Genomic DNA, 18,217 nt, shown 5'->3' with positions numbered 1-18,217 from the left:
TTAATAACAAAAGCCAACATTTTGTGGGTTTATGATGATCAGTCGCCATTCTAAGAATTTTTACTTCTATTAATTTATGTGGTCCTCACATCAGCCCTTGGAGGTAGGCTCTCCTACACTCCCCATTTAACAGATGAAGAAACAGAGGCTCAGGAAAGTTAGGTGACATGACTCAAATCACTCAGCAAGCACGTGATAGAGCCAAGATCATTTGCCCCTGTAGGCTGGCATCAGAACCTCTACACTTAGTTGCCAGGCTGTCAGGAGAAAGCCCAGAGGAAGAGGAACTCCAGCTGTGTGGCTCCTGGGGCTTAGGAAGGGAAGGGTAGCTCTCAAAGAGACAGAGTAGTGTGAGAGGGCCAGGAAAGGGCAGAGATGTTTCAGGAAGGGAGGGGCAAGCAGGGTCCAACACAGCAGACAGTGGGTAACAGTGTTCTTGGATTTGACATTTAGGAGCTCACTGGTACCCTCACGGAGCAGTGTTTCACCAGAGCGATGGGGCTAGAGGCCAGACTGCAGAGAAGAAGCAATGGGAGGTGAAGCAATGGGAAGTGAAGAAGAGCTCCTGGCTTTTAAAAAGGTAGCTGGATGCTGCTGTGGCGCTAATGCTTTTTAGTACTTAGTACAAGCAAAGCACTGTCCTAAAACTCAAAACCCTGCCTCCCCTACCGCACATAGTGGGCGTACGTGTGTGAGTGTGTGTGTGTGCACGCATGCGTGCGCGCGCGTGTGCACGCACACACACACACTCCTATTAAGTATGCATATACATACGCATAGAGATATATACTGAATGGTTAAATAATCATAACAACCCTATGACGTCTTAGTATTATCTCCATTTTATAGGTGAGGAAACTGAGGCCCAGAGTGATTGAGCGACTTGCTTAAGGAGAGACAGATAGTAAGACGTGCAGCCAAGCTTTGAGCCCAGGTGGTCTGGCTTTAAGATCTGTACTTAGAACCCCATGCTGAACCTCCTCTATTAGAGGCTGGAGAGAAATGTGGTTGTTGCTGGAGTGGAATGGGGGTCCTAGGAGGCTTATTTTTTACATTTAATTTTGGGAATGGGAGAGCTCTGCACAGGTTAATAGGTAACCTCATTTTCTTCTGTGGGTATAGATAACCGCAATGCAGTTTTGCCCAATTAGCATACTGTTAGGAGGAAAACCCATACAAAAGGAGTGAATGCTAAATAGATTGTTTCTAAAACCTCCAGTTTCCTCAGCATTTCTAAGAGGCCTTATGCCTTGGGGACTGGAGACTAGAGACCCAGTAACAGAGTCTGTTAATGAATCCATCAGAAAAGGGGCAGAAATCCAGACGTCAAGGATGATGCTGGGGGTAAGTGGAGACAGCAGACTTTGCTTGTCTGGGAAGTCACCAGATGACAAAGAAAAGGCCAGAAGCAGGAGGAGAGACAATACTTTCAGGCTTGCTGATGGAAGCTTTTGGGCTTGGGCCAGGCTGCAGTAAACAGCTCTCACCCTTCAATGTTCATCAGAAGCTCTGTAGAAGTACAGATGCTGAAGTTTCACCCCAGAAGTGCCGAATTAGATCCCCGGGGGTGGGACTCCACCTACAGTTCTGAAAATGGCTTCACATTCTAAAATAAGCTAAACCCTTTACACTCTCTCTGGTCTATTCCTTTGAGACCAAATAAATCCTCACAAGAGAGGGAATAAAGCACAAACACATTCAGAACAGCCCTTCCCAACTTATCTTTCATTCAACAAATCTTATGGAGCACCTACTACATGCCAGGCACTGCACAGTCCTAGAGATATGATGGTGAGCAAGAAAGACATGGTCCCTGTCCTCAAGTGCCATGAATGAAGGGAAGTGTGGCATGAGAGCTAGAAAGGAGACCTTCAGATGGGTTGTTCAGGAAAAGCCTGGGTGGGGAGGCGGCATTTCAGCAGAAATCGGGAGAAGGAGCAGTAGTGACTGTGCAGAGAACTGGGACAGTTCCAGGCACAGGGTCCAAGGACAAGGCACTGAGGCAGGCAACGCCTGGTGCACCAGACGGGTCAACAGTTACTCCACCTTGAAGACAGGCACCTCCACTCCTTCCTGGGAGAGGCCAAGAGGAGCCTCAGCCTCCTCCACAGAGGTATCTGTTCCTCTTTGCACCCTCTGTTAGAACACTTGTCTCTTCATCATAGTTTGTGTGTAAGTCTGCCTCCCTTGCTAGAATCACTACTTGCATTGAGATTGTCTGCCTCATGTGCTGGAATGTCGTCCTACATAATTCATTCTATATCAATATTTGCTGGCTAAGAAAGAAAAACAATTGTTCTGTAGAAGCTACAGGACTCCAGGCAGGTCCTTCGATCCTCTAGGTCTCGGTAGACTTATTTATAAAATGGGGAAATCCTATCTGTCCTGCAGTTTTGTGATGGCGCCTTACTCAGGGTGCCTAGTAGTAAGGTTGGCATAGAGTAAAGTGCTCAAGAAATATTTGTTGGGGCATAACTGACTGTGAGTGACTATAATTTAACTGGTAATGAGAAAGTTGGGGTCCTTGTGCAAGATTCTTGGATATTAAGCTCTTCATGCTACTTCATTAAAACGGAAACCAAAGCTGTGTTTACTTTCTGACATGAGAACTGGCTACCCTGAACGTGCTTTATAATCTATGCAAACCCAGTGGCGCTGAACAGAGGAGCTTCAGGTCTGAAGTCCGAAGCCCTGGGTTGAGTTCAGGTTCTAGTCACTAAGTATGAGACCTCGAGTCTCAACGGCAAAATAAGTCTGATACTCCCTTCTCCAGGACGTGAGCTTGGAGCCCCCATCCTGTCGAGTGTAGTTCTGGACTTAGTGACTCGGTTCTAAAGAACAGAGAAAAGGAAAAGGGACGTGGTGTTTTCCCGGTTTCCCTGCTGGAAAGTCACTCTCTAAGGTATCTTTACAATGTTTTGGAAACTGAAAATTTATTCCAAAATGAAAAGCTTATTAAAAAAGCAGAGTTCAGGGACGATAGACAGTAACACCTCTGAAAGCACACGGTGAACTCACAGAGACAGGAGCATCATGATGATGGATGGAAGGGCACTGTCCACTGGACAGAATGAAATTTAATGATTAAAGGATCTTAGAAAATGTTCCATTTCCTATCCATCAATAATCTTTTCCTAAAGCCTACTGCCTCAGAGCTTCAACTGAAAGAGATGCCAGATATTTTATCTGATCAAATTTTTTTAAAAAAACTGAATTCCTGAGGTCAGCTTGTGTGTTCCTCAGATGAACAAAAATTTGTCCCATGTCACTTTCTCATAGGAAGAGTGCAAACTTATTCCTTCCCAAACCCATTTGTGTCAGCTTCCTGGTAGTGTGGATTCCAAAGAAACATGAATCCCACATGCACGCATGCACGCACGCACACCCACGCACTCAGCATCGGAGAGCTTCTGGTTCCTGCAGAAATCGGATTTACTGTGGGGAAAGCTGTTGCAAAGTCTGGCTTGCTTTCCTAAGGCAGCAGGTCTCTTTCCCAGTAGTTTAAATGGGTTGGAGGCCCCAGGGAATCTAGCTCCACTAGCGCACACATTCTGAATATAATTCTCTTTTAATGTGGATCAAAGTGGTGTGAAGTAAGCCGTGAGGATGCCTCTGAGAAGCTGGTAAATGCAGCCTGTCCCTCCAGCTCAGGGGTGGTTAGGAAAGGGGTCTGTTCAAAGCCACAGGGTCTGCTTGGGGACCTGAGAGTGAGGGGACCCAGGAGGGAGCAGCATAAAACTGAGCAGGCTTTAGGCTGCAGCTGGCCCAGCCCGGGCTCATGCACTGGGACATTCTGATCTAAAAATGAGAGGTTGAAAGAGCAACAGGGCACACAGGAAGAAACCACATTCAGTTGTCAGTTGGAGAGCTGTGGTGCCAGAATCATGTTTTTGCACAGGCACACACAGACACACACCGGTGGCAGGCAGTGCCTTGTTTTGTGTGCAAACGAGAGGAAGAATGATATAAATAATCCCCCCGAAGTAGGTAACACAAAACCATCTGGGTGGGCTTTACAACACAGTCTGCAGGTTTCTTTTTCCTCTCGTCTCCCCTCACCTCCCCTGCTCTCTGCTTTCTCTCTGTCTTGTTCTCCTCTTCCCTCTGCTCCCCCTTCTTTCCCCATCCTCCTGTCGCCAGCTGAACATGGCAGATTGTTTCTTGCTTCAATTTGGATGGAGTTTGTCATTTTGGGGGCACATGGTAGAGAAGGACATGAAGATGTGGCTAAAGGACTGGCAAGATGGGAGCCAGAATTTCAGCTTTGCTGTAAATGATGAGCAGGCCTCACTATGTTCCCTACATGCCGTCCCACCTTTCACTTTTGGCCCCACTCAAGTCAGGTACCTGTGGCTCTACACTGTGGGGCTCCCCCCCGAAAGCCCCTGCAACAGAGAGGCCCCTTTGTCCCTCCAACCCGTGCATGCATGTCACAGGGACGATGGCTTGCATCACACTGTATTTTACCAGACTCTGAAATGCACGAACAGCAGCAGGACATTGCAGGTGTAAAATCCCGCTTGTGAGGAACTATCTGTCCCAGGAGCTGTGATTCTACTCAAGGTAGCAATACCCCAGGGCATCAGTGAGGCTAGAGCACAGTGGTAAGAACTTCAGCTTTAAGGACAAACAGACTTGGGACTGAAGGCTCTCCTTGCCACTTGTTAAGCTGTGAAACCCAGGCAGACCCCTTTATCTTCTCCTAGCCTCAGTTCCTCATCTGCAAAATAAACACACCCTCCAAGAGCACTGCTAAATGAGATCAGGTTTATAAAGGGCAGTGCCGGGTACAATATCCATATACCGAGCGTGCTCTTGACACGATGGAGGCCTTAAAGGTGGGCAAGATGCAGACCTGCTGCCCAATATACTTACATTCTAATAAGGAAATCTATGTAAACTTAATATCTCTGCGCATTCCTCATCTATGACGTGTGGACAACAACAAGACCTACTGCATAAGATTAAATGATTAATAGATACAAAGCCTTCAGAATAGTACTGGCACATTGCAGTACTTGAAAAGATATTTTACGCTGAAGGTAGAGAGGAGAGTTAAAATTTTGGTGGTGAGGATTAGGAGCTATTTTACAAAGAAGGTGATGATGCGATGAGCTTGAAGGACGGGCTTGGTGTTGACTGGGTATCCTGGATGGAAGGAATGACTAAGAACAAAGGTACACAGGTGCGAAGGTTGAGGTGGGCTCAGGGTGAGCCAATTATTCCTTTTTGGCTACTGCAAGGGATGTGCAAGGATAATGGCAGATGTCCAGGAAGGCTTTTGGAAAATCCTAAAATGTCAAGTGAAAACATGTACTTAACTGTGTAGGCAACGTGGCGATGATAAGCCGGGGAAGGATGTGATCGAGATATTCCATGGGAAAATTAGTGTGGCCAGGAAGTAAGGAAAATCAGAATTTCCATCAGCAATTCCAATGAGAGACCAGCGGCATTTCATTTACTCATCAACAAATATTTCTTTGCTAGACACTGGGTGTATAGAAAAGAAGGAGACGGGATCTGTCCTCCTGGAGGCTATAGCCTAGTGGGAGAGACAAACAATCACGTAGGTATTTAATTAATTAATTTATTTTCTTTTTAAGGCCACACCTGCAGCATATGGAAGTTTCCAGGTTAGGGGTCGAATCGGAACTGCATCTGCAGTCACAGCAACCCCGGACTGGAGCCACATCTGCGACCTACACTGCAGCTTGTGGCAACGCTGGATCTTTAACCCAATGAGTGAGGCCAGGGATCAAACCCGCATCCACATGGATACTAGCTGGGTTCTTAACCCACCGAGCCACAGTGGGAACACCATTTAAAATGGGCAAGTTCAAAGAAAGAACCTACAGGAGCTTTGATGGGAGGGGGAGGTAAAAGGGGTCAGGACGGCTTCCTCATCCCTCAGGCAAAGGGGTGGGGGTGGCATGACAAGACCATATTTATCTTCTAGAAAGCTATTTCTGGCATCTGTGTGGCAAATTCATTGGACAGAGGATAGGAGTGGATTTGGTTGGACTAGCTGGGAAGCCACAGCAGGAGTCATATCAACAGATGATTATGTGACAACTTCATGCAATGATACCATCGCTTGCCAAAACACGGATGAATCTCATGGACAAAAGAAACCAGACACTAAGAAGAACAGACTGTGTTATTACATGTATATGATATGAAAGAACAGAACTTTATACAAATGAACCAATCTGTGGTGGTGGATTTCAGAATAGCGGCTACATTGTGGGGGCGGCAGTTATTGACTGGGAAGGGCAGGGTCACCAGGAGGCTTCAGGCAGCCTGGAAATTCTGTCTGTATCTTTACTAATTCGCACCTGCTTTATAGGTGTGATTTGTGTGCCATGGGAATGAAATGAAGGTCTGGTTTGTATCATTTAAAAAATTGCAACAAACACCTTCTGCAGCTCCATACCAAAAAAACAAACAACCCCATCAACAAATGGGCAGAAGATCTAAACAGACAGTTCTCCAAAGAAGACATAAGGATGGCCAAAAAACACATGAAAAGATGTTCAACATCACTCATTATTAGAGAAATGAAAATCAAAACCACTAGGAGGTACCACCTAACACCAGCCAGAAGGGCCATCATCCAAAAGTCTACAAACAATAAGTGCTGGCGAGGGTGTGGAGAAAAAGCAACCCTAGTACACTGTTGGTGGGATCGTAAATTGGTGCAACCACTGTGGAAAACAGGACGGAGATGCCTCAGAAAACTAAAAATAGAACTACCATCTGATCCAGCAATCCCACTCCTGGGCATCTATCCAGAGAAAACCATGACTCGTAAAGACACATGTACTCTGATGTTCACTGCAGCACTCTTCTCAATAGCCAAGACATGGAAACAACCTAAATGTCCATGGACAGAGGAGTGGATCAAGAAGATGTGGTACATATACACAATGGAATAGTACTCAGCCATTAAAAGGAATGAAATACCAGCATTCTTAGCAACATGGATGGACCTATAAATTATCATGAAAAATGAAGTCAGCCATACAACGAGACACCAACATCAAATGCTTGCACTGACATGTGGAATCTGAAAAAAGGACAGACTGAACTTCTCTGCAGAACAGATGCTGACTCACAGACATTGAAAAACTTATGGTCTGTGGAGGAGACAGTTTGGGGGTGGGGGGATGTGCTTGGGTTGTGGGATGGAAATCCTGTGAAACTGGATTGTGATGATCGTTATACAACTACAGATGTGATAAATTCATCTGAGTAATAAAAAAATAAATAAAAATTAAAAATTGCAAAATATAATGTGAAAGGGGAAAAGCAGGATTAAAAAGTATATACAGCATTATATATATAAAAAATTAATATAAGAATAATCTCAAATAAATTAACATAAGGATAACTCATTTAAAACTTACAATGTCCACTATTTTAATACAAATTAGATCTTTAGTATTAATATTGGTTATTTCAGGCGGGGGGATTTCAGCTGATTGCTGTGAAGGGGCACATGCTGAGGGCATTTCCAGAAACACTGACACAAGGGTTAAGAGACCAATAAATGACGCTGAACCAAGAACAGTGTTGTGAATCCCAGTTCTGGTCTCTCCCAAGGGGGTGAGTTTCAGCAAGTTCTGTGACCTTTTTAACGCTCATTTTCCTCAGTCTTTAAAAAAAGGTAGTAATGGCACCTCCACACCAGGGCTATTTGAGGGACTAAAGATGAAGCGTAAGCATGGGGAAGGCTCTGAAGACATCCGTGACTGCTGTTCAAGGAGGTCTTAGAGGCAGAAGGGGTGAAGGCGTCCACACCTGCAGCCAACTGCCCCTTCTTTTCTGGGTCATCTGGAGAGATGGCGGTTGGCCTTGGGGACTTGAGGAGGAGGGTGAAGGGAGCTGACCTGGGAGCAGGCCCAGCTAGGTGGACGCTGAACCCTCCTGAGATGAGGTCCTCTGGCTCCCTCCCGGCAGGAAGGAGTGTGGGAATCTTCCCCAGTCAGGAAGTGAGAAGCAGGCGGGGAGGGGAGGACAGGGAAGGGCTATTTCAACTCCACAGAGGAGAAAAGTAAAGAATGTCATTTTAAACGGCATGGTTTAAAAGTTGAACATTTTGGGACTAAGTATAGCTGTGAGTGTGAAAATATATAAAATGATGCTATTTCAGGAAACCACAAAAACCCCTCTCACTTGACTTTGTACTTAAGAGTCATGTTTCTTCCGTACACTGTCAAACAGTGAATATGATAATGCTAAATTCATATGCTATTTGAAAGTATGGATAAAACGTTTTTAAAACTGAAACGAACTCTTCTAGAAACCAGTGAAGCCCATAGCTTCTCAGAGTAGAATTGGCACGTGTGCATCTCTTTCTTCCTGCTCAAAGAGACAGGCCCATGATATTCAACCCTGCCAGTCAGAAACATCGTGTTCACTAGTTATGCCAAAAAGTGTTACACTGACTTTATTTCAAAATTTTAAAAAAAATTACAAATGAAACAAAAACCTGTTGTGTTACATACAGAAAAACTACAGTTCTGGGTAAGGGGGCTTCGAGTTTTATTATTTATTTTATATTATATTTTCAAGGAAAATTGCTGAAAATCTTTATTTTGAGAACTAACTGGATGTAATATACTCTCGTTCAGAGTGTGAGCAGGAAATTATGTCAACATTTGCCTGTTTCTGCCTGCATTGCATTAAAAACTGCCCAACATGATATAATGCACACAGGGTTTTCTGAACACCTACCTCTGAATAATAATGCTATTGGTAAGAATTATATTAGCTACCATTTTTACTACTACTTACTTATGTAGCAGGTATTGTGCTAAGCATATTATATGTATGGTTCACCTTCTTCCCCCAACCAGTCTATGAGGGAGGTATTTTATTAACCCCATTTTATAGGTGAGAACAAACTTCCCTAGGGTGACCAGCTGCCCACGTTTTTCAAGGATGTGGCACTTCCAGTGCTTATACCAAGAAAGTCCTGAGCAAACTGGAGGCCTTGGTCACTCCATAAAAGTAACCTGCTTGATTTTTAAGTGGTAGAGAGGGACTTAACCTCGTTTCTCCTTGGCTGGTCAGACTTTCTAGTGCTGCCAGCCCAGCTCTAGATTACGGTCTAAAATCAACAGCAAAGACATTCTTTGGCAGCATGTGGAAAGGATCGAAGTTAAAATGTGGAAATATGATTCCAGGCGACGTAATGGAAAATAACACTTGCCTGTCACTGTCCCCAAACCACAGAACAGGTGAAGCTGAGCCTCCCTCTACAACCTTTCCAAAGGGCTTGCATGTCACCACCACCGGACATTCAGAGTGAGAAACCACTCACCTTGGGAAGGGGATAGAGGTGACACAATGGTTGGCCAGGGTCCTGTTTACAAAACTTCAGGGTGTGACACACCACATCAGCATTCAGTTTTGCTTCAAGCCTGGAGGGAAATGGGGGCGAAACAAAGGCTATTTAAAAGCTCTCAGGCATTAGGCAAGAGAAGCTATATCAAAAGAAGGGAAATCCACAGAACGGATGTGAGCATGGCCTATGAGTCTAGTCCCAGGTAGATGCTGGATCAGAATGATTTCCTGCCACTTGCTCTCTCCAGTTTTTAGAACAAGGTCCTGGGGGCAGGGAGAGGGCGCCCAGGGCCCTGAGCAGTGGGACAGCCTCTCAAAGGGCACTGACATTCTTTCGAAGCTACGAATAAAACTGAAAAAGGAAAAATGGCCAGAGGTGTAATTTGATAAGAACAATAAAGTTTGCTGAAACTTATAGCAAAAAATCTTTATGATAGAGCTTCAAACACCTAAAATTATTTTCCTAGACACAACCTAAAGCATCTCTTTTCCTTTTAAAGTAAATATATTTCTTTACCTTTGACTTTTCCCCAGGGAATGGTGTAAGGACAGTGTTCTTTGAACATTTTAGTTTATATCTAGGTTTGAAGGGGCTAAAACAAACCTTGCATATTCTTTTTCTACCTGGCATCCCTACACTCTTCCTAAACCAAGAAGAATGAGTGTAATGTGCTGCTTCAAATGAAGGAACAAGTCATGTGTGGACTTTTGGCAACTTTTCCAAGTAAATTATTGATTCGAATGCAAACCAAAACAGCAAAAACAAAGAATCCAGAAACAGGTAGGTAATACCTAGAGATTAATCTTGCACAGATTCTAGAAGCTATGGGTTTCTTCCCAGCTCAGATGATCACTTAACTGTGGGGGTGGGTTCCTGGCAACTGGTTTCATACTTCATGTCTTCCGGCCAGCTGACTGGAACTCATTAAACTGCATTCGACTCGGACCAATCTGCTTCTCTCTTAGGGAAATTTGGAACTTCATTCTGGGCTGTTCCAAGGACAGCAGGAGCTAGGCTGACTGGGGACTGTAGTGTCATTTCCTGCCATGTGGATAAAGCACTTGGACAGCTAAGTTCAAGGGGTAAACACAACGTGTGCAGACTGTGATCCTGATGGCTTCCCAGTCCGGGTTCCAGTCTCTGGTCTGAGGCCTGGATATTTTCACGCCTTTAAATTCCATGATATGCTCTGGTTCCCTCACAATAAACAAATCTACTCCACCCTCCTCCACCGCTGCCAACTATTACAACAACTATTTCCACACCGACTACAATCACTACCATCTTTCTTCTCACCCTGACCCTTCTCCTCCTCCCCTTCATCCTTCCACTTGATAAGCAAAGACAATTTGTTTCTTTTCTATTTATTTACTGAAGGCAGTCACAGCCTAAACATGGGCCAACCCTTGAGAACCACCACTCCGCTTGGTGATGCTTGGCCCCTGTGACTAGGACTTAGATACAAATCATGGATCTGCTCCCTGACTTCATTCCTGTTTTTGCTTTATATCCATGATAACCATTCCATGGACCCTCCATTAGCTTGTCCATACCTCCAAGGGAGTTTTCTACCTGGACATGCAGAGTAACAAATGAACTTTTGATACCTTTCTAAAGGTATCAAAAATAAGATGCAAACAAACAAAATAAAACAGAAAAGCAGCCTGGTTTCACTCAGTGTACATAAGCAGCAGTTTCAATGGTTGTTGAACATTAAAGTATCTTTCGCATCTCTGATAATCTTCACTTTGCACTACCAACCAAAAAGTACTGAGAGGGGCCGTGAGAGTTAATTTATATCATGAACCTTCTTGCAGAAAGAACTGTCCCACATTAATATTAATGAAAAGCCCAGTGGACAAAGAGGGTCCATCTCAAAGATCATTAAATGTTTTTATGTGATCCAGCAACCCCACTCCTGGGCATCTACAGGGAAAAGACGAAAGTTCAAATCTGAAAAGGCACATGCACCCCAGCGTTCACAGCAGCACTATTTACAACAGCCAAGACATAGACGCAACCCAAGTTTCCATCAACAGGTGAATAGATAAAAGAAGACATGGTGTACACACACACACACACACACACACACACACACACACACGTACAATGGAATAAAAATGAAACAATGCCATAAAAAAACAATGAAATAATGCCATTTGCAGTAACAAGGAGGGACCGAGAGATTACCGTATTAAATAAATGGTAATCAGACCAAGTCAGACAGAGAAAGACAAATATGATATGATATCACTCACAGGTGAATCTAAATAGTACCAATGAACTTATTTACAAAACAGCAACAGACTCACAGACAGACAAGAAATTTATGGTTACCAAAGGGGAAGTGGGAAGGATGAATCAGGAGTATGGGATTTATAGATGCACACCACTATATATAAAACAGATAAATAACCAAGATTTACTGTATAGTGAGGGAGCTATATTCAATATCTCGTAATAACCTATAATGGAAAAGAATTTAAAAAAAGAATATATATATATATATATATGAACACACGTATACATATAACTGAATCACTTTGCTGTATACCTGAAACTAACACAATACTATAAATCAAATATACTTCAATAAAAAAAAAGAAAAAATACTCTGACATGAAAACATGGGCTGGGATCATGGCTCCCAAATTTCACTCCAGCTGAATGAGACTAACAATATGACTGGTAAGATGGTTTTTCGACCTTTTGAGAGCACCTGAGTTAAGAGGGGGAAAAGCCACTTGATCCTGAGAGTCGTCTGCTTGGCCCCAGGGTTCCCTGATGGAAGGTGGAGCTGGAGGTAACTTAAAGGTAACGAAGCTGTGGGACAAGCTGTTTGTGACACACAAAGTCCATTACCAAACTAATGTCTACCAAGGGTCAATAAATCAGGAGAGGTGACTGTTTTCACACATCTGTTCTCAACTTAATGGCTCATTTATTTAACTGATGACTGCTGTCTTTGTGGGGATCTGGTACGTAGTTGACTCAGGAGGGTGATAAATAGGGCTCTGCTTAATCCTTTTTTTTTTTCAACCTAAGGCAGATATCCCATCTGTGGCAGTTCAGAACCACCAGAACCAGCTCATCATGTGGTATCCAAGACCTGTTCTCTTTGCCCTGCAAACAGCACAATTCTAAGTGAGTGAACTTGAATGTGGGAATAGAGTTGAGGACCCCTCATTCAGAGAGTGAGACTGGTGTTTTCTGATCTGAAAAACAAGAGAGGGGAACTGGGCATGGGGTGTCCCTACCAAATCCTCTTAATCATCAAAATGCTGGCAGGGAGAAGAAACCCTTCCTTTTGGGACAAGAATAGAAAATGCTGAGTCCAGACAAGTATAAAACCATTAGAATGTGCAAGATGCAAAGAAGTGGCCGAGTAGCACATGTGTGCTTGACCAATCTTGGGATAGAAGGCCTAGGATACACACAATCTGTGAAATCCTCAGGAAATCTCCAAACCCGTAATAATCACTCCTATCCAACATGGCTCTCTTCTTCCCAGAGCAGCAAATAAGGCCAAAATGGTCACCTTTCAATTTACTTCCTTTTACTATGTTTACAGAAAACAGAGGTGAGGCAGGTGGGGAGGGAAAAGCCTGCACACATTTGGCAGAGCTAATTATCAAGTTTAATTAGGATCATGGTAGAAGGCCGTCAATGCTGATGCCCGTCACCATAAATCAGAAGAAGGGAGCAAGGTCAGGGTTAAGTTTGAGCAGGCAGGTGGAGGGATCACCTATGCCAGGGAGCAAGGACAGGGCCTTTCACACATGAAAGCTCTCAAACTTAGACCTTTGACATCACTTTCAAAGGAGGATTTATACATTAATATATAGTCACAGAGATCCGCTCACAGCACTGAAAGCAGCAGCTCTCCCTCCTCATACAGCTTCATGCTTGTGTCCCACTTCTGGCCCACACTCTAGGATGTACTACGAATTTAATCACTTCTATAAATCTTGTCAGTATCTGGTGACTAGCTCAGTTAAGCTACTTTATATTTTTGCTGTTTAAAAATACATTATTGCAGTTCCCGTTGTGGCTCAGTGGAAACAAATCCAACTCGGAACCATGAGGTTGTGGGTTCGATCCCTGGCCTCGCTCAGTGGGTGAAGGATCTGGCGTTGCCATGAGCTGTGATGTAGGTCGCAGACATGGCTCAGATCCTGCACTGCAGTAGCTGTGGTGTAGGCTGGCAGCTGTAGCTCCGATTCAACTCCTAACCTGGGAACCTCCACATGCTGCAGGTGCAGCCCTAAAAAGCCAAAAAAAAAAAAAAAAATTACACATGTTTAAGGTGTGTCATAATTGTTATAAACCCTGTTTTGCATTTTTCTTCCAAAAATGTTGAAGCCTCTCCTGATCTCAGAGCTCCTAAGTTTGGAATACAAGAATTTATGATTTAGAACATAAATAGTTAGCATGAAGCCAGGTGAGAGGAATAAAAGAGCAGCATCAGGTTTGCCATGGCAAGATTGGAACAACAGAGGTCAAGACCAGGAGGACCCGGCACGCAGTCCCGGGCCAGGCTTGGCTGCTCCTGGAAGGGGCCCTGGCTGACCCAGGGTCTTGAGGGAGTAAATGCCTGAACGCTCAGGCATCCCACGTCCTAACAACATCCTGTGGTTCGCCTGTGGGTAGCAAATGCAATGGCTGAATAATTAGTCCATGAATCACTGAGAATTGACTGGTACGAAATAATGAGGAGGGATGCCTTCTGGGTTGGGAAACACATTTAATACTGGAAGCCTGGAATTCAGGTAAAACTAAATCACGGGGTTGTCAGTTTTAGGGCTGACATCAACCCGGAACTGTACGTGATTGATTAAAACAAGCTGTTCGGAAAGGATACCCTAACAAGAGAAATTTCTACCAGTCAACAATTAATACGGGTCCTGGAAAATTACACACAAACAAAACTCATAGTGGACGGGACGTCCAAGGGGGATCATTTATGACACCTGTCTTTCTTCAAAGTGGCCTCCCCCATACTAATGAGAATCAGCCATCTTCTAACTTTGAGTCACCTCAAAGAAACCCTCCCCACCGGACCTACTCGAGGAATGGCCCTCTTTCAGGGGCTTGCGGGGCCCATTCTTCCTCAACACCTTGTGTCCATTTATAGTCATTCGAGGTTGAGACAGTCTCTTGCAGCATCGAGTATGTGTCTGTCCTCTCTTTGAACCCATGCTTAACTTGCTCTCGCACTCCGGGCTCTCCAGCCCGGAGCTACAGAAGAGCAGTGGGTCTCCCAGTGAACCCAGGCCACTTCCCTTTTACTCCCAGCACAGCTGGTAGCTGATCTCTGCACCCCTTGTCGGTACCTGTGTGTACTGCCCTCTTTGGATTCTCTGACTCTTTTCCATTTAGCTCTCTGGTTTCCCAACAGAGGCTCAGGAAAACCTTTCTGGCTAATCTGACATTTTCCCCAGAGTACCTGGCTCAGACTAGGTGATAAAAAGATTCACTGAATAGGCTAAAATTTTTTTTTCCCAGTGTTCATATTTTCAAGTAATTTGATTGGGAGCAGTCTAGTCATAGTTCCTCTACAGTGATAATTTTGTTTTTTTAAAGAATTAATTTTTTGGCCACACCCACGGCATGTGGAAATTCACAGGCCAGGAATTGAACCAGTGCTATAGCAGCAACCTGAGCCACTGCAGTGACAATGTTGGATCCTTAAACTGATGTGCCACAAAGGAACTCCAAGAATTAATCAATTTAATAAATGTTCATCAAAGGCTTTCTATGTTCAAGTATTGCACCAAGCCCTGGAGATACAAAGACCCCTCCCCACCTTCCTTTCCTTCCTTTCTTCCTTTTTTCCACATATTCAGTATTTTGCTAAGTACCTAGAGATACAAAGATGAATAAAATGTAGCCTTAGCTCTTGGAAGTCTTTCAATCTAGTTAGTAACTCAGAAAAGAAAACAAGAATTAAATTAGCAGATATGGTAAGTGCTGTGCTAGGGGGTTTGTACAGATACAAAGAGTGTGTGTGTGTGTGTGCATGCACGTGTGTGTGTGTGTGTGTGTGTGTGTGTGTGTATTGGGGGTATTTATCTCAGCCTAGAGAGGGTCAGGAAAGCTTCCAGAGGAAGTGACACTAGAGTTGAGGTCCAAAGAAGTGGGATTTGTTTGGGGTAGAGGTCTTGGATGTGCCAAGCCGAGGGAACATCTCATATAAAAGTCCTGAGGCAAAAACTTTCTGGTGCGTGGGGAGAGTTGCAAGTGGTTTGGAGCATGGTGTGCTGTGGAAAAGCCAGGGGCGAGTCTGAAAATGTCCTCAGGGACCCATTCATAAAGAGCATTGTGTAGGGGGCTACAAAATTCTGCAAAGGGTGTGAAAACGTTTCTGTTGGAGATGGCCATATTAATTCTGCATTAAAAAGCCCTGTGGCCAGGTATAATGTGGATTATGGACTTGCAGGGCGACAGGCAATCCTGCGGGCCTTGGGTCCAGGTAGGAGGCAATGACAATAAGAGAGGCGGGAGTGAAGATGACAGGGTCCCAGTGTTCCAAACACTCCCAGTCCGAGGCCCGTGAGATACCACTGAGCACAGAGACTGAGGTCAACAGGGAGAGAGGCAAGTGCACAGCTCCACCGAGCACGGATCATCTCTCCCGTCTGTGTGATTGTAAATTCCCTCTGCCTTTAGAATTCTGTAACTCCAGGCCATTCTGTTGTGCGATACTCTGCTCTGAGGCTAATGGCATATAAAAGAGGGGCCGTGTAAGCACAGTTCATGGCAGCACAGTTCACAAGAGAGGAAACCAGAAAACAACCCAAATACCCATCAATGGGAGAGTGAGGAAAAAGACACTTATAGAGACAACAGTGGAAATACTCTGCAGTCAGAGTATGCGCTACAGCAGTGACACAAATCTACGGATGGCTCTCAGACATACAAATTTAAGTGGCAGTTCCCCAAAGATTAGGAACAATGTGATACCCTCTTCATAAAATAAAGAAGTAACTAAAAATTCAAAGTATGCTTTAAGGAATACATATATAATAAGTATATTATTAATCATAAAGGTTTTAAAATATTTATTGTATTACATTATTTTATGATTATAACTTATTATATTAATATAATAAACATATATAACAAAGCTATAGAAAAAGAAAAGCAAGAGAAGGATGAACATGGGATTTATGACTCAGGTAGCAAAAAGCGTGAGAATGAAGGGAAGGACTGTCTGGTTAGGGCAGGTTATTGTCAAGGTCCTAGACTTTGCCTTGGGTGGTAGGTTTGACAGCTAATTACATAGTTCAAAGTAACTAGGGAAATAATTGAATAAGAAATATAAGAAATCCATGTATGGATCCTTAATGAGAAAGTTTCATAAACTGGAATATGATTTATCTGATCCAGTGTCCTGAGCTCAAAAAAAAGACAAAGGAAAGGAAGCAGACAGAAAGCGGTAATGGCACATGTGCAGGATACTGAGGGGTGGGGGCGGGGGCTGGGAAGAAGGGAGGCCAGAAAACCAGCCAGTAGGAGAGAAGGGAAGAACCTGAGAAGTAGTTGGCCTGAGAACCCAGGATGGGGAGTAGGGAAAGGATGGGGCAAGTTGGGGATCTCAGGACAAAGGGTCAAATGCCTATATCCAGCCGCTAGGATGCCATTATTTACTGGCACTATTTGTGAAATTCTTTCTGAAAGGCTCTTAGAGAGAAACTGAGCCAGGTAAGGGAGCCTTTGCCTAGAGTGACAAAAGATCTGAGTCAGGTTTGAATTTTCCACTCTTAACAAGAACCAGATACCACACACGCCCTTGTCCATTAAGCACATCCTACTGCGATAGGAGCCAGCCGCCTTCCAGTTTTCCTGCTTCCCCCCATGTCCCAGCGAGGGAATCAGATTAAAGTGCTGGCATACTCACAGTTTAATGATGTCTGGTCCAAACATGCGCACCACTACATAGCAGGTGGTCTTCAAGAACAGTTTTTCTAAGAAAGATAAAGAAGGAGAAATAGATTTTTGATTATGATGAATTTAACACATGGGTTGATAATCATCTTTACTAGCAACTGAAACTGAGAGCTTAATTTATAATTAACTCAAATGATTAATGACAAGGGTTTGGGAGAAATGTTACAGTTAATGTATCCATTAAAATAGCATTTCCATCTCAGGTTTATGTAAATGCCACTTTGTTTACTGTACATGCTAAAGACCACTGGTTCATTATAAAAATATAGTTATATTCTGGAGTCTCATTTTCTCTTGTAAAGCAGGGAACAGCTGAGGTTCTCATTTGTTAATGATGATGGAAACAGCATTTGCTTTAAAGTAGTTAATCTGAAATACAGCTTTGTTAAAAATATTCTTCTGAGAGTTCTCACTGTGGCTCTGCAGGTTAATAATCCAGGTGAGTCTCCATGAGGATGTGGGTTAGATTTCTGGCCTCACTCAGTGGGTTTAGGATCCAGCATAGGTCACAGATATGACTTGGATCCTGCATTGCTATGGTTGTGGCTTAGGCTGGCAGCTTCAGCTCCCATTTGACCCCTAGCCTGGGAACTTCCATATGCTGCAGGTGTGGCCTTAAAAAGGAAAAAAAAAAAATCTTCTGTGGTGTCCATTTGGGAAAAAAAGACTTTACCTTAGCTATTTAGTCTTGACTTTGGTGTTCCATAGATCAAAGGATACTAATTGTCACAGATGCCTCTGCACTGCCATCCACACCAAAGGACATAGGCACACACACACACACTCATGCAAACCCACTAACTAAACCTGCTCCTTCCTCCTGCCCTCTCCTCTTACAAGAGTAGAGGAAGGCCTTGTGCAGTGATCTTTTGCACAACGCAGCTTGTAGACTCTCTGGTTCTGTTTCTCTTGTCTGTC

At 43.9% G+C, this 18,217-nt stretch overlaps 1 protein-coding gene across 3 annotated transcripts in view; it reads right to left on the bottom strand.

Moving 5' to 3' along the window:
* The window catches only part of AOAH (acyloxyacyl hydrolase), a 180,809-nt gene that overhangs the window by 124,429 nt on the left and 38,163 nt on the right, over nt 1–18,217 (bottom strand). For all 3 annotated transcript variants that reach the window (XR_014834240.1, XM_021079244.2, XM_021079245.2), the window contains 2 exons: nt 17,250–17,316; nt 9,326–9,425 (listed from right to left, as the gene is read on the bottom strand). Coding sequence is in view for 2 of the 3 variants with exons in the window: in XM_021079244.2 (XP_020934903.2) it covers nt 9,326–9,425; nt 17,250–17,316 (167 nt within the window). In the remaining variant the exon portion in view is untranslated. The remainder of the gene's footprint in view (nt 1–9,325; nt 9,426–17,249; nt 17,317–18,217) is intronic.

This window comes from Sus scrofa, chromosome 18, assembly GCF_054392235.1.
Source record: "Sus scrofa isolate SSC_HxYL_T2T_F1_AM1 chromosome 18, Sscrofa_HxYL_maternal_Yorkshire_Landrace_v2.0, whole genome shotgun sequence".
NCBI classification, from domain to species: domain Eukaryota; kingdom Metazoa; phylum Chordata; class Mammalia; order Artiodactyla; family Suidae; genus Sus; species Sus scrofa.
This window is presented reverse-complemented; position numbering and strand designations above follow the sequence as displayed.